The 12048-nt window shown below is 36.3% G+C and overlaps 1 protein-coding gene across 1 annotated transcript; it reads right to left on the bottom strand.

The window, feature by feature from the left end:
• Positions 1–9916: 9916 nt before the first annotated feature.
• On the bottom strand, positions 9917–11743 carry LOC128680176 (beta-1,3-galactosyltransferase 5-like). Its single transcript, XM_053763093.2, has 2 exons — positions 10935–11743; positions 9917–10343 (listed from the first exon to the last, which is right to left on the bottom strand). Exons 1-2 carry the CDS (start codon positions 11602–11604, stop codon positions 10075–10077), a joined length of 939 nt encoding a protein of 312 aa, XP_053619068.1. The 5' UTR covers positions 11605–11743; the 3' UTR covers positions 9917–10074.
• Positions 11744–12048: the final 305 nt, after the last annotated feature.

Raw genomic sequence — 12048 nt, 5'->3', positions numbered from 1 at the left:
TGGCGAACTACTGAGCAACCAATCAAAATATTTAAAAAAGTCCTTGATCTCGAGCATCGAAGTATCCTAGACATTGCCCGGGGCTTTGCTCCCGTAGGGATTTTCGAGATAAAATATAGCCTATAGCAATCTTGGATAATGTACCTTTCTAATGCTGAAAGATTTTTTGAAATCGGTTCAGTAGTTTCGGGGATTACCCTCAAACATACAAACTCATAAACTACTATAACAATAGTATAGACAAAATAGCCAAAAAATTGGTCTACCAATTAAGCCGTGACAATGTCACAGACAGAAAGACAGATGTAGGATGTAATCAGTTTGAAAATCGCTTTACAGAATACTTCTGCGATTCTGAATCGAAGCTGTGACAAATTCACTCCAACTTTTTTCATTTGTCGAGTAACAAGTCCGGTTATTGGCTTTTATTAGTGTTGCCATCTCACTCGCACTCACGTCATCAGAATAGGAGTAAAAGAAACGTCCAATCCAGATTGGTCGGTATTGACGGTATGCAATTATACGATTGGTGTTTGCTTTTGTTTGCGCTATTCGACGTTTTGTAACGTTTTTATTGAGTTTTAAAATGGTTTCACTCAGGTTTTAATTGAAGAGAAAAAATGTCATTGTTACTCTTTTTAAATATTAGACAAAATAACGAAGACATTGTTCTTCAGATATAATTTTTTGGGTTCCGTACAAAAAAAAAAGTGAACCCGTATAGGATCACCGGTGCGTCCGTCTGTCGTCCGTCCATCTATCAATAGCCAATTTGCTCCGAATCAGTCAACCAGATGAAATTTGGCAAAATAGTATATTCCCATGACCCAAATACACACGTGTGAAGTAAATAAATATTTTTTTCAAGTGAGTTAATTTGGAAATTAAAAAAAAAAGTGTCCTGAGGGAGGTGTATAATTCATTACAGTTTTATCCGAGCGAAGTCGAGTAGTATTTTATAAATCTGATATAAAACTTAGCTGATGCGTCCTGCAAAATGTGTTGAGTCCTTGTAGCACTGTGCTACGCCGTAGCGCCGCTACGACGAGTTTGTTAAAAAGCTACGATACACGAAGATTTTGAAAACTATTTATGTAGGTTATTATATTATCATAATTTTTACTTTCTGAGGTGTGAGGCTCACACCTCACTATTTTTGTTAACGCCTGAATGTCGTACATAGCGACTAAGGGATTAGCCTTAAAAAAACAATTCTTAAAGTCAGTAAAATCACAACCCCCATTTGCAGATCCACAATATTTCTTTTAATTTTATCCTACATTTATAACAATGGGTAAATGTGCCGGAATTAACAGGGGCTGTGCTATGCTGTGCTAACTGAAGCTAAGTTTTGAGCAACCAATACAGAGTGTTTTTTGTTGAAAATTACGAACGAAATTATATTACTTTAGATCGCCTCAGGTGGGCGAGCGAGAAACTCTGCATCAGTTAGCACAGCATGGCAGGGCACCGGTCGAGTTCGACCTTATTCTGTGATAAATTACTATTTTAGAGAAACAAAACAGTTCTAACGCGAGAGCGTTCACAGTGACCACACAGCAAATTGTCACAAAGGAATATCTTTAGAACTGTATTTCACTAAACATTTTCAGTAAATGGACACAATTGCAAATAACTTTGGGACAAATTCACAAAAGCTCGAAGTGAATTATCTTATGTGCAATGTATATAAAGCATTTTAAATAAATGTGTGTATTCTTTTGATATCAAGTTTGGCTAACAATCAGATGTATAATATTTAGTTTCTGCGTTAGTGAGGCACATAAAACAGAATGAGACGGCTGGCAGTGAGTTATGAAGTTAAACAAGAAGCGAGTGCACGCCGCTGCAAGTCAAGTTCAGACGGGACGATTACATTTTCGAGTACGTTGCAGCTAACATATTCTTGAACGAGCTCATTTACGTAAAGGTTTTACCTTCCTTGCACACACGTGCCAGTAGCTGGCACACTTGCAAGCCAGCTACTGGTACCACCTCAGTGACATTTTTTAAATCATTTATTCAATTTAAGAGACGAAAATACCAACGTATACTGCGGACATCTCGCAAGATTTATCTGTATTCGGTAAGTCGATAACCTAGACATTTCAAAGTAACGTATTTTTTTAGCCTAAATATAAAAAATATATATATTTATTGCCAATTATCTCCTGTAGTTTTAAAGGAAGTAATATACTCTTGTCCCATACCGATTATTAACATTTGGAAGATAAAATTTATTAGAAAATATAAATAAATATATGAAATATAAATATATTAGGACAAATCACACAGATTGAGCTAGCCCCAAAATAAGTTCGAGACTTGTATTATGGGATACTAACTCAACGATACCATATTTTATAACAAATGCATATATAGATAAACATCCAAGACCCGGGCCAATAAGAAAAAGATCATTTTCCATGATGACCCGACCGGGGATCCAACCCGGGACCTCTTGGTTCAGAGGCAAGCACTTTACCACTGCGCCACCGAGGTCGTCAAATCTTTGGTATTAAATAATATTTGATATAGCAAAGTTAAGGCCTGTAATAAATCTATTTTTAATGCACAATGTGAACTAAAGCAAAACACTATAGAAACAGTGTTACTATAAACTAGCTTTGGGTAACTTTGTTATTTCAAATAATGGAGTTTAACTGAACTTAAGTAATTATATTGAAGTTTTTTGAGGAACATGACGGATGGTATGTTGCGATTTTCGTTCTTCAGCAGAGATTGTGTGTTGGGATATTTTTCAAGCCACTTACTGGATTTTAAATACAGCAATTATAACATACAAATATTATAAACTAGCTTTTGCCCGCGGCTTCTCCCGCGTGAATTTCATAGCAAAATCTCAGTAATTTTTTTATCGCGTACTCTGTGAGTGTATATATGATTCAAATTCGCATTTTTTCTCATCTTTAGTTCAATTTCCAGTTTCCCGCTGCGTGTCTCGTCCCGCAAACTTGTCCAATCCCGCTTCCTGCTATGTAATGTAGATATCCCGTACCGTTTCCTACATATTGTGCCATCATGTTTTTCGCAATGTGTCTCGTCCTGTTTCCCACTACGTGTCTCCTTCCCTTCCCGCTCATACTTTCACTCCCGCTTTCTGCAACTCGTGCCGTCCCATTTTCCATGACGTTTTAGATCCCGATTCTTTATTAACCACAAACGTAAATTAAACATTTTTTTGTATTTACTTACTGTTATTTACTACAAAAAGTGTGCCAATTTTCAGCTTTTTATCTTGAAACTTGTGTTAAGTCCCATACAATCTTTCACCCCCCTTTTGAAGGTTGATGGTTAATTTTCAGAAAAACTGAAACACGTATTCATTAATTTGTTGTAAACAACCAAAATATTAACAGTTTTCCCCCCTTTTTCTTTCTACAAAATTTTAAAGGAAATCGTCTCCGTGCATTGTTATTTTAATTTTCCTACAGGACCCACCTCATTTTCCGAGATGAAATGTCTATAAGATAACCCGGGATAACCCTTAACCCTGGATTCCGAGTTATTTTTGATTCATTATTAGTTTTCAATTATCCTACGGGAACCTGACCATTTACCGGGATGAAATGTATCTAAGATATTAGCCCGGTATATAAGGTACCTACATACCAAATTTCAAGCAAATCGGTTCAGTAGATTTCGAGTGATGCGCGTCAGACTGACACACACAGACAGACAAAAATTTCCAAAACTATATTTTCGTCATCTATATCAGTAACTAAGTATATGGAATATATTCCATGAAAACTTAAAAAAATCCAATGTACAAATTCGACCTTTCTTAAATTTTATTATATGTATTGAGTATTGATATTGATACGGAAGACTGTCTGTCACACTTTTACAACTGAACCACTGGGTCGATTTTAATGAATTTTGAATTGATGAAATTTTGAATAGATACAGTTAATGATTCGAGACCAAACATAATATTTCCTTACATATTTTTAACATGGTATTTCTAAATTAGTTTTATGTGTATATAATAAAAAAATAAATAAATAAATATATACAGACAAATCACACAGATTGAGCTAGCCCCGACCGGGGATCGAACCCAGGAGTTCTCGGTTCAGAGGCAAGCCCATTACCACTGCGCCGCCGAGGTCGTCAGCTATCATACAACAGTTTCATGTGTATAAATAGATAAATAATTTAATAAATAGGCTATCGCGCGTGGATTTGTATGCAAATGCTACTTTCTAGTATTTCTTTGGTGATTATTTTCGTAAAAATACCGCGAAGAAAACCATGTCAACTTACCTGTCCGTTGAGTCTTGCTTTTCATTGAGAATTTCGAAAAAATACTCCCAAAATATTTTGAGAACCATTTTTGAAATCTCATAAACATTGTTTGCAAAAATCTCTTTAGTTCTATCACTTTCTCGCGTGTTTCTAGTTTCATTTGAGGCTGTGACGCTATGAAGCCCGATGTATGCAAATATTTAATGTTATGATTTAAACTACTAGATGTCTGAACAAACCACAGTATTATGAAGCTCTTTGAGTCTGTTATTAAAATTGTACCACCTCATTTAGGCTGTGTTTCCACTGAACAAAGTTTTCTTTGGTTTAACATAATTATTCGGCTACGTTCCGTTTTAAAGGGAATTTTGTTTCAACATCAACTGAAAACATTATAATTCTCAATCACAGTTTTAGTTAAAAACTAACTTATTTCAAGATTTTATTTAGATCCATCTACCATGGATGTCGTACGAGGCGACTAAGGGATTCATAGCCTTATCATCTGATAGTCAACAGTAGCATTCCTAAGGAGGGTTGACGTCAGACAGGCGGCCGGTTGTAAAATCATAGCCGCCCAATCTTCGAAATTGAGAAAATATGAATAATACAAATTTAAGTGTGTGTGTGTGTGTGTAAAGCCCCAGAATAAGAAAATAAGAGCCAAGAAAATAATAACTTACCACAGCTCATAACGAATTCCCTCAAAATCAGGGAATCGACGGAACTTGCAAGATTGCAACACGCTCATTCCATTACGAGGCCATAAACTACAAGCATTAATATCAAGCGGCGCCGGGTGCGGCCACTAGTCACATAAATTTACCGCAGCATCCGAGCCACATTTTTCATTCGGCGAATTTTTCAACGTCACCAAGTAAATATGGAGTTGTAATTGCACAGGAGCCGGGTGTGGAGACCAAGCGAGTTTCTGTTTATAAATCAACTTGTTTTTCGGGACAGTGCTCAAGAGAACTGTCCCGGATAGACAGGGGCGCGGGTTCAATTCCCGCTCGATTCATCTCATTATTATTTTCAAAAATGTGTGCGTGTGCATGTGCGTGTGTGCATGTGTGACATGTATAAGAAATCCATTCAAATATAATTCAACTTGTTTTTCATTCATGTCTGATATAATAAAATAAGTTAGTTATAAGGAATAAGAATAAGCTTTTTATGCACAAGAATATGTACAAATTACAAGTTCTCTATTATATTTAACCAGATGTCGGTGAAGCAGGCCTTACGAATTTTCCTTATTGGGACAAATCAACGCGACAGACACAATAATATCTAATGTTTCAACCTGCGGCTGTGTCCTGTCTGTACCTATAGAATATAGTGATATACATCCTCACAGTTGATATTTTTCTGTCACGTCGCATCGTATCACTTCACCGCCATGTAGTACGGAGAGTAGTCTTTATATATGTCTACTCTGTGAATGTAACAGAGTTTGCTTGCATTCATAATGCTTTCGCTGCATTAAGTTATGTCCAAACTTATAGAAGAAAGGATTTCACGAATATCGCTTTGTTTTATCCGTCGTTTTTAAATAAATCAATGCTTTATCATGCGATTAGTTCAATATTTTTGGATAATTTATTTTTATTGTGAAGTTTCATCCTAACTAATATAGTAAATGCAAAAGTAAGTTTGTTTGTTACCTCTTCAAGCTCTGTCTGCTCGACCAATATTCATGAAATTTTGCATACATACGTGTAGTTTGAAGTATGGAGAAAGACATAGGGTATCTGTCGTCCCGGAAAATGATTGATCCCGTAGGAAATTTACGCGGACGAAGCCGCGGGCAAAACCTAGTTTGATATTGATATTTTTTTTTTAAAGTAGCTGATACATTTTCGCTCCCAGCGTGATATAATAGAAGTAAGGTATTCAAGATATCTTTCTTCGGGAATGCTTGTATCGCCTATGAACTGCAAAGGTTTTTTTATCCCTAAATCGCCTCGTACGACATCCACAGGAGAATATGAACTGGCCCTAGTATATTATTAGCCCAATATTTTATATGCTACTAAGCAGGCAAACAGGCATGCGGCCCACCTGATGGTAAGTGGTCACCAGAGCCTATCGACGCGTGCAACACCAGGGGTGTGACACGCGCGCTGCGTTTTACTTCGTGGTCACTTTATGGTCTGAGATCTTTTGCCACAGAATCTCTCTTTTGTTCACACTGCCTCTCTCACCCTTCAAACAAGAATATAACAATGCAAGAACTGTTGTTTGGTTGAAATAGACGAAAGTTATCATGCAGTCGACCTTTGTCAGGTCTACTCTTGTCAAACAAAATTTACAAAATAATAGAATTACTACGCGCGACATTCTGAACAATCAGCAGCTATAATGAGATTTCGTAGCGACGCTACGGCGTAGCGCTACGAGGCTACGACGTAGAGGGTACTTATGAAATTAGGATGTATAAATAAATATTATGTAGCATTAGGATAGAAGTAGGGTGCTAACATAGTGATGTCAAGCGAAGCGGAGTATATCTGAAGGTAAGATTGGTCGATGACTTGATAAAGGTCAGTTGTAATAGAGGTGTTTCGAATTGTTGGAATAGAGGTGAACGGCCTAAATTGATTGTCTATACCCAGCAGCTGAGGGATATAAAAGGCTATGTATAGCAAGTAACCGTACTTATAATTATAAATGTGAAATAGTGTGTATGTTTGTCCTTCTTTGACGTCAAAATGGCCCCGTTTTGCCTTGAAGAGGGACAATAAGAACGTTGACTTTAATCTGTGCCGCTGTCGTTCGGACAAAATGGCGTACGTTGTCGTTTAAGGTTAACATCAAAGTAGACTGGCGCATACCACTCTAAAAGCGAGCTGAACCCGTAATCTTTAACCTGCCCATGAAAGCACAAAATACGCCATTTTGTTTAAACGGCGCACAGGTGAAAGTCAACGTCGAAATAGACTGGTGCAACTCTCCCCTAATATACTTTCACACGTCAATTTTCAAATTGACATCCACCCACAACTGGAACACCCCAACAATGGAGCCATAAAACTTAAAAAAAAATGAATAGAAAGTCAGTCTAATGGATACACAGAGATTAAGATAAATATGTGAGCTTCTTGGCTTTTTATTTGTAGGAGAATAGGATACATGAGTAAATACTAAAACTAACTAATATTGTAAAACGCGATAGTAAGTTTGTTTATCATTTCTTCACGCTCTATTTACTTAACCAATTTTCTTGAAATTTTGCATACATATAGTTTGAAGTACGTATTTAAACATGGCTACTTTTTATCCTGGAAAAATAATTGCTCCAGTGGGAAATCACGCGGGCGAAGGTGCCGGCAAAAGCTGGTTTTCTAATAGATAATTATTCAAACTTTATTGCACCAAATACAATTTGCTTATGTATAATAAGTGTACTGTAAGAGAACTTGCCACTAGATGGCGGTAGGTAGTCGTAAAAGTCATGTCAGATGCCTTCAGGCGACTTGAATAAAATCTAACACCAGTGTTAGCAATAACACACTCGATATTAATGAATGAGTACAATAATTGGTGGACGTAATGCATAGAAAACATTATCTAACAGTCATGCGGGTGCAAAAAAACTTGCGTTTATGGTTTTAACCTAGTTGGAAATTTGAAAAAAAATATGTAATATTATATTGTATATATTTATTTTTCATGTTTATATAAAACTCGATGTGTGGCCTCGTCTAAATATATGTCACTTTCCAGCTTTACTTTAAATTATTAGTTTTATTTTTTGTCAAAATTAAGCAAAAGTACTTAAATGAGGTGATACAAAAAAAAATATATTTACTCACGTGCCGCTGAGTCATCGTAGCATACAGGACCTCGCAAAAAAGATGAAATTAATACAATATCTGCTACAAAGGATATCTGCAATAGCGGAAGCTTTATGCGAAAATGGATTCTATTGCTATAGCAATAAAGGAAGGATGTGGGGAGGAAGCCGGGGATATAAATCCAGCTATGATTTAAATAACAAAAGACGGTCAGATTTCGTCGGCGGAACGTTCTAGACGCTTTTAGACCGTTATTTTAGTTGGAATTAATAGAATTCATTTAGTTTTTGTGGACTTGCCCGCGGCTTCGTCCGCGTAAATGTAGTCTTCGTATGTGTAGCGATTCATATTCTATGTCTACGACAAAAATTATTTCAATCCATTGCACCAACAACAATGGAAATGATAGCTGCCATTTTTTCCATGTGTCAAAAACAAAAAATATACGGAGTTATAAATAAATAAATCTATACTTATAATAAATCTGTAACTGGACTATGTCTTTACATTGGAGATATTTACGAAAAATAAATAGGAGAGGACTATTTTTTTTTTAGAATTTTTATCTGTCTGTCTGTCTGTCTGTATGTTTGTACGCGCATCACACAAAATCTACTGAACGGATCTGCATGAAATTCGTCACAGAGATAGAATGTGGCCTGGATTAGAATATAGGCTACTTTGTATCCCGAAATTCTATCCCGAAAGGGGAGAAATAGGGAGTGGAAGTTCGTATGAAACTTTTGTTATTTTTGAAGTGAGACACGAACAATTTTAGATTTACGTTCATTTTCAGATTGAACATTAAAAAACAAGTTTGTAATTATTTATTTTATTATAAATAAAATAGATCAATTATATTGACATTTGATTATCGTGTTTTATTACCTACTTGAATGCATACACACATAATAGAAAACACCGACAATCACACACTTACGCTTATATGTCTGTGCAATCCATGGATTTAAGTACTTCGTACCGGAGTACCTACTAATTCCATGATGCAATCACAGGCCAATTTTTTTCCTTTGATTTTTACTAATAATACATCAAAACACGTTCGATATAAAACCACCTTTGTATTTAGGTCGCGCAAGTTAAGCTGCAAGCTCGTGTGCTACTAAATTACTAGCTTTCTGCGGAAGTTCAGTAACGCGAGAACTTTGGCCTACTTGCCAACTTTTTGTCAACCCTTTTAGTTTTTACGAAGTTCAAAGCTGAGTCCTCGAAGCTTTAGACGTGTGATTAACGAATATTAGTTACAACAGTAGGTATTTAACATTCTCCATCCGACGTCATACCAGACTGCTACACTGGAGGTCCCAGGTTCGATCCCTGGTGAGGTCAAGATGGAACGTGATCTTTTTCAGATTAACCTAGGTCTTGGGTATTATATGTACTCGTACATAATATATTGTACCCTACTAATATTAGAAATGCGAAAGTTTGCGAGGATGTATGTATATTTGTTAATTTTTCACGCAAAATCTACTGGACGGATTGTAATGTAATTGGCACACAAGTTGAATAAATTCTGGAATATCACATAGGGTAATTTTATCCCGAAATTCCCGCGGGAGCGAAGCCCCGGGGTGCAGCTAGTATGTTATATAATATAGTTGATAGTATTAACACAAGTTTCGATCGTAATTTGGGGCTAATTCAATCTACGTGCGATTTGTCCCTACACTAGTTTTTGCCCACAACTTCGCCCGCGTTTATTTCGTGCGTCTTTAACTTATTAATATCGATATCTCGGATTCTATATACCATATTTTAAGTTAGACCTTCTGCTATACAACTGTAAAAACTGCATCAAATTCCATATACCTTTGTGTTCTATTGATGAAATCCGTGCCATAGTTTTTGAGGTTACCGTGAACAGACATACAGACGCGGCAGAGAACTCTGTTTTAAAATAGGTAAGGAAATATATTTTTTTATTGTACAATTTATTTTTTAATACTTATATAAATAAATCATTTGTAGATATAAACAGATTTCACAAAATTTCATCATAAGAATGCTTCAAATGAAATATAGGTTCAGTAAGAAATCCCAATTCCTTTGTTTTCTGTGTTGCATTTGCCCATATGTGTATCTGAAATTGTCTCCATGAAGAAGTTAAGTCCCCGATAGGTGTTATACACAGTTCACTTTTCAACCTACACATTCCTGTGATGAAGACATCGTCAACCCAAAGATATGGCGAAGCTTGGGCGGCTCTCAGCAGCGATCGCACTACGTCTTGAGAGTACAGAATTACCCAACCTGGATAAAAGTATGGGAACTATTATTTTATTAGCCCATTCGTCCCTCTGCTGGGCAAAAGCTTCCCCATGCTTTTTCCACAAATCTCGGTCTAGAACAGCCTGTTGCCAGGAAAGCATACTACCGACCTGCTGTAACTATAATACTGCTAAAATTTTAATTGAAGTCTAGATGGTAAGTGGTCACCACAGCCTATCAAAGCCTGCAATACCAGGTTGTCACACGCGCGTTGCTCATTTAGTGACCAAAGATCTTTTGCCACGGTACCCTGTAATTAGACTGCCTCTCTCACCATTCAAACTGAAACACGACAATGTAAGCATTGCATCTTGGAGATGATTCATTAGCATCTTCAAAGCCTGAACAACATAGGTTATACCAACTAAACAACCTTTAAAACAGTGTTATCCGTACTAAAAAGAGCAAAGATTAGTATTTTTGTTTGTATGGATAAACTTAAAAACTGGTAAAATTTTAATGAAATTTAGCACAGACATTGGCGAAAGTCAGGAGTGACATAGGCTATTTTGTATTATGGTTTTACCCGAGCGAAGCCGGGGCGAGACGCTAGTAATAAAATAAATAACAAACCGTAACAGCTGATAGGGTAATAAGATAACGGGTATTCTTCTTGAGTTATATAAAGGCTGTCTTCGTCAGTAGACTTTCTTGGCACTTTGAGGTTAGACAATAAGTTGCACGCAAGCAGCTCTCTGGCACCCCATGGCGACAGTCGTTGCGTTAACAGCAACCTCAACATTTTTGGGTCTACTTCCACATCGTCATCCACTTTTAAAACATATTTCGCCATGGGACAATGATGCGTCACCCATTTCAGACCCATCACGTGTTTATAAGTCAGGTTACGATATGAATCAATGAAATTACCCATGACAATATCACCGTATATATCACTCTCTTTCTGTATATCATGAGATATATCACCTGCAGGTGTTAAACCTATGAGGAATATAACTTTAGTCCACACAGGCTCGTCCCATCTTTCTCGTATCTGCATCCGTTTTTCGAAATATGTCCATTTTGAAAAAACTATGGTCACTAGGAGCAATTTCGTGAAGTTCCGACAAACCTTGGGATTAATGAGGAATGTGAAGTTTTTCAAATCGATCAGTTTTTGATATGCGTCGTCTGTGTTTGGTAAATCTCTTTGTACAGGGCCAAGCAAAGTGAAGCTGTGGTGGTCAGAAAAAGCAAAGTTTAGGAGATGAAATAAACTAAACAGACTTCTTATTTGATTCATTATTAAGTTTCTTAAGATAATTTAATCACTGCTCTTTTCTTCACACAAATGAAACCAGATTATTCTGAGAATTATTTATATGAATAGCTGGTAGTGATTAAATCTCTGGATGACATTTTATTTGATGTATGTTTGACGTTAACTGCACTTCACTTTTTAATTCCACGAGACTTCGTCGTGCTTATTTTCTTCGAATAACGTCTTTTCTACTAAAATATATCTTTTTATTGGATTCATATTTTTTTTCTGTTTATTTGTAAATAGACGAATGGACCTTTCATAACTATGTCCTACAAGATCAAGTCAAGAATCGTGAACATTTTCCATATGGAACTCCTAGATGGTGATATTAGTTTGTACTACATTTGTATTTTGTACTTTTTATTTTTGAAAATCAGTGAAGAAAAATTTTGACATTTCCAATCACTTAGCAAGCAATGAGCC

The sequence above is a fragment of the Plodia interpunctella genome, chromosome 23, assembly GCF_027563975.2.
Source record: "Plodia interpunctella isolate USDA-ARS_2022_Savannah chromosome 23, ilPloInte3.2, whole genome shotgun sequence".
NCBI classification, from domain to species: domain Eukaryota; kingdom Metazoa; phylum Arthropoda; class Insecta; order Lepidoptera; family Pyralidae; genus Plodia; species Plodia interpunctella.
The sequence above is the reverse complement of the archived record's forward strand: the minus strand, read 5'-3'. Positions and strand labels throughout refer to the sequence as shown.